The sequence below is a fragment of the Phoxinus phoxinus genome (genome assembly GCF_949152265.1).
Source record: "Phoxinus phoxinus genome assembly, chromosome: 10".
In the NCBI taxonomy this organism is placed as follows: Eukaryota; Metazoa; Chordata; class Actinopteri; order Cypriniformes; family Leuciscidae; genus Phoxinus; species Phoxinus phoxinus.
The window spans coordinates 16,147,191-16,152,270 of NC_136885.1; the positions used below are offsets into that span (position 1 = coordinate 16,147,191).

Consider the following 5,080-nt stretch of genomic DNA (forward strand, 5'->3'; position numbering starts at 1 on the left):
TTTTTCAGACCGCACTTTGAGAAGCCCTGCTTTAAAGGAATATGGAAGGGGGTGGAGCTTGGGTTTGGAGGCTATTCCTCAATGATGCCTTTGAGATGACACAACAGAAAAAAACAAATGTCTTATGTTGAGTTTTTTTGATCATAGGCTGGTGCATTCTGGTCCAGATAAGGGTTCACCACAGCCTGGTGGCGAGTTGTCCTTTGCTACACGAACGGGAACCAGATTGGGAATCGAAGCCCACCTCTTCAGAGCAGAGACCTGCAAGGACCTGTCACTCTGGACCAGACACATAGTCACTGGCTGCCACGCATCTGCCGAGATGATCAAAGAAGTCACTACCAGTGAGTGCGGATCCCACTTCTTGCTCCTTTCTCACGTCTTACGACCTTTTCACAGCTAGGAATCATTCTCAGCATGAGAAACATGCACAATAAGGTTTTAAAATGAAACCGCATCTTTTGAAGTGGTCTATTGTACCAGGATTATTTGCCATTTCTTTACCAGGATTATTTGTCATTTCTTTACTAGGTTTAAAAAAACAAAATTTAAACAAAAATTATTCAGATATCCAAACTTGTTTGGATGAATGACACAATGTTTTGCATCAGAGTGAAATATTTTAAACATTTGTATAATTTGGTCACATCAGAATTATGAACATCTTTTTTTTCCACCTGTTTTCAGTCTTTTTTCCACATTTATTATGTGCGTTTTTTTAATCCAGCTTCCACTTTTTACACTAGTTTTTCAGCTATAGTTTCTTAAAAATTCTACTCAAACTTATGTCAAACATAGATTTGTGGTTGTATGCAAGCTTCTATGCAAAGATAAATCTGTCTCAGCCGTCTGATGTCATTGTTGGTGGCTCCTACTGTACTCTGAATTCCCAAACGCTCCGTGCTGCACTACAATATTTCTGACTTTTGGATGCATGTTATTTATACTGAAGTCGTTTTGGTAAAGAGTGTATTTTTAGAATGGAATGCCATGGCAGAGTTCCTGTGTGGTCTCAATGCAGCAGGCGAGGGGCACCGAGCAAAGCATTCTGGGAATTGAAGCTCTCAGGCAGTCCCTTAGGCTAGACTGGATAGGAAATGATCCGCCGTTGCTGAACCGAATGCGAACCCCTGGAGATCACCGTGCCTTATTTGGATATCTCGCGGTTTTCCCCTTCTGTCAAATATTTTCATATGTTCTGAGATCAGGCTTTGAGATCATTTCCACTTAACCTACAATGCTGGAATGGCAAGTTGACCGAGATTAAACTGAGCAATGATTAATGTTGATGGTATTGTCACGAGTTAAGCACGTTAGTATTGGTGTAGGAAGACGCACTCTGGAAAAATCTACTGAAAGAAACTCAATAAAAATAGACTGACCTTGTTACAACATGCCAGAATCACTAATTAATACATTTGGGAGAACATTAATTACTTTGAGTTTGTAGGAGAGAGCAACAGATGCAGATCCTCTCAAAACAAACCAGACCGCTTTTAACACGCCGAATAACAAGTTAGACTGGATGTGACATTTTTCTTCCCTTAAAAAGATCCGGTTTGCGTCAGAATCTTGGAGCTGCTCCATATTTGGGATTTTATGGGAAATGCCCATTTGGCAGCTGATGCTACATTACCTGTGTTTAGTCTAATCTTGTAATCTGTTCAGGGAGTTAGTGTCTCCAAAGATTCATTTTCTTAAGGTTCTGTAAAAATTCAGTGACGTCATATATTACTTTTGTAGTTGGCCACAAGCTTCATAATCCTTTTTCAGGCTGTAATGATAAAAAGTCACAAATATATATATATATATATAAAATATATAATATAGCCCAAGACCAAATGAGAACGTAATACTGTTTTATTATTATTGGTTTTATTTGTTATTCGACATCCTATTAAATAGATCTATGGTGTTCTCTTTGTGGACGGGTATAAAACATGTTTAGTAATCTGTCTGTTAAAGCTCAGGGGCTGTTTACACGACAACATTTCACCACGACACTAAAAACAAAACTTTTTAAGCAGTTTGTCTGTTCATTCACTGCGTTTTGGGTGCCTGAAAACAACATTTTGAGAACGGGTTTCAAAGTGCAAGTTTTTTCAAAAACGAGGTTATCGTCTCCAGGTAAACAAAAATTTGAAACGCACATGGGTGGTAAGTGTTCAGTCTATAGGCATGCAGTTTTGTTTATAGCGCCAACTACTGGCCTGGCAGCATAATACAGCATTTTTTTTTTAATAATATTTTGCGGATCTGTGTGAACGGGACCATTTTGACAATATTGTCGTCTGTACGCAAAAAAATGCAAGGGAAAAACTTATATTTTATTTTTAGAACATCATTGTCATGTAAACGTACCCTTGATGTATTTCACATTTTTGCTGTTAAAATAAATAATTGAATACATATATATATATATAAATACAAATACTAATAAAAATGAATTAATAAATTATTAATAAAGTAATTAGACAACTATAGGTAAGCCATTTGTGGGTTGATTTCCATAAAAATGTTAACATTGTGTCTCTGTGGCGCTTTCCAAATTGCTTTATTCATTTGAGGGGCTCATAATGGCTCTAATCAAACGACAGATGTTCTTATTTAGATATATTTTCATGTTTATGCTTTGTAAAGCACATGGCGCACAGACTAAAAGTGTTCAAGTAAATGTGTTATTATTAGCGAAGTTCTATTTCTTTCTTCGTTTAGGGGTAAATAGAAGTTACCTTTGCAGCTGTATACTGTTAGCGAACATCCCGATGCGGCCCACGCTGCTGAGAGCGGCGTTTAGATCGTAATATTTGTACGCACTTTCCTCGCAATAACAAAATAAACAAGCATCAAAAATGACAGCGGTGAGAAAACAGCAGTTAAGAAAGCATCTTATCATAGAGATAAGGATGTTTGCACAAGCTCTGCAATTGGCACTCCAGTCAAGTAAAGTCATGTTTATTTATATAGAACTTTATACAATAGATTACTTTAAACCAAACAGTTCTTCGATTTCGCTTGAAGTATATCGGGGCCTTTATTGCCAAGGTATTGTAGTTAAAAAGCAGAAAAACTCCTATTCTAGTCCATTCATGTTAAAAAGGATGCAGTTTGTGCCTAAAAATCCCCCCTGGTGGGAAAGAGTCCCTCGGTCCTGAAGATCAAGCCGTTTGGATGGGGATAAGGTTACAGTAGTGTTAAGAGTGACATGGGAACAGTATTCCGCAATCGGCCCCCTCACCCAAAGTAAGTGATTAATAGGTGTTTGAGTATTTAATGTCAGTGTAATTCAGATTTAATGGGTAAATTGCAGAAGAAGATGCTTTTTCATTGCTGTGATGATCTAATCAGCCTAATGGACTGGGTTGCAGCCAGAGCCAAGGGGTTTCTCAGAGATACACAATGTGAAAAGAACACACTAGCCTCGCAATTACCCGGTCAAAGAGCGATTCAGGAAGCTTTATTGGGGCAAATGGAGGGAACAGCAGAAGTGGATCTCTGGCACGCTCACAATAGACATGGTAACAGTAGGTTTCTACACATCCTGTGGTGCCTGATGAGCTGTAATTGAATGGTCTGGAGGAGTGATACTAGATACATGGAGTCCTGTGATGTATTTGATGGAACTAGGGAGGTATATTGAGCAGAGGTTACTGGTGATAAATGATGTACCAATTATCAGGATTCAAAGGACATTCATCTCACAGATGGAATACACTTCCATTTTATTCATACCTTAATGAAATTTGCTTGGATTGACCAACCAGAAAGGCAGTTCAAAATCATTAATACTTGATCTTTTTTTTTTTATAGTACTTGAAAAATATATTTCTAGAAGATGTGAAAGCATCTGCATGAATAATTCAGTAAAAATGTTTATTATTAGATCTGTAAAGTTGAGGTGGGGCCAATTTTCATCCATCAAATCCACAATTTTTAGCTTTTTAACCCTCTGGTATGACAAGTACAAATATATACAGTATGTACATATACTGTATATATATATTATGGTACTCAATAGTTTTGACAGCTGTATTGAATTTGTAATATTCTTTAAAGCTTCCGTGTTTCTGTTCTTCAGGTTGTATGTATCAGGGTCAGGACTGTCGGTTGGTCATTCACTACGAGCAAGGTTTCTCGGTCATAGCAGATGGAGACGACAGCTCTCTGGCACAGACACTTTTCAGCTACCCATTCGAAAAGCTGAAGATGTCCGCGGACGACGGCGTACGGATCCTCTATCTGGATTTTGGTGGAAACGAGGGTGAAATTGTGAGTAAAATCTGAGGTTTACTCAGCAGGAACAAAATGAGTCATCCATGCTGAGAGTGCTGTGTTTTGCTATTATTGAAGTTAGATTAAAAAAATAATTAACTACTGATCTAAGAATTTATTTAGCTTCACTGAACTAATTCATAACTAAATTAATCTGATTCAGTGAGTCATTTCTGTCATTAGTAAATGTTCAAGGACGTCTTAGTGTGGCATTTTACATGTTTATTAAAATATATAAATAAATATTGCTCTTTATTTATATATATATATATATTAGGGCTGTCAAGTGATACATTATACGACGTGGATTAACCTAATTAATCGCAAAATATTTGCACATTAATTTTGGTAAAAGAATTACCAAATTAAAAGAAGATAATTTAAAGTCATTGTGTTAAATGAGTTAAGCATCAAATAGACATTGCAAAAAGTAGCTTTAGAATTTTGTATTTTATTTCTCATGGCCAGTGAAGCCTAAAAGTTAATGTGTAATAAATGTTAAATTAACTTTTAGGCTTCAATGGCCATGAGAGTGAGTAAATGATTAATTATTTTATAAATATTATTAAATAAAAAATGTATTAAATGAACATTAAATTGACAGGCCTAACGTGTGTATATATATATATATATATATAATCTCATCCATAGGAAGAATTCTTGAGAGCAGGAAATGATGCATGTCTGTACTGATAGATCCAAGTTCCTGAGAAGATCTGCCCGATTGTTGCTCTCAACATGTGTTTGTCACATCAGGAACTTCCCTTCAGTGCTTAACACCTTGTTTTGTTTTTCTCTCCATTCACAG

At 36.6% G+C, this 5,080-nt stretch overlaps 1 protein-coding gene across 1 annotated transcript in view; it reads left to right on the forward strand.

The window, feature by feature from the left end:
- sntb1 (syntrophin, basic 1) overlaps nt 1–5,080 on the forward strand; it is a 34,374-nt gene that overhangs the window by 25,435 nt on the left and 3,859 nt on the right. Inside the window, exons 5-6 of the mRNA XM_079625851.1 lie at nt 148–344; nt 4,079–4,269. Of these exons, the coding sequence (XP_079481977.1) occupies nt 148–344; nt 4,079–4,269 (388 nt within the window). The remainder of the gene's footprint in view (nt 1–147; nt 345–4,078; nt 4,270–5,080) is intronic.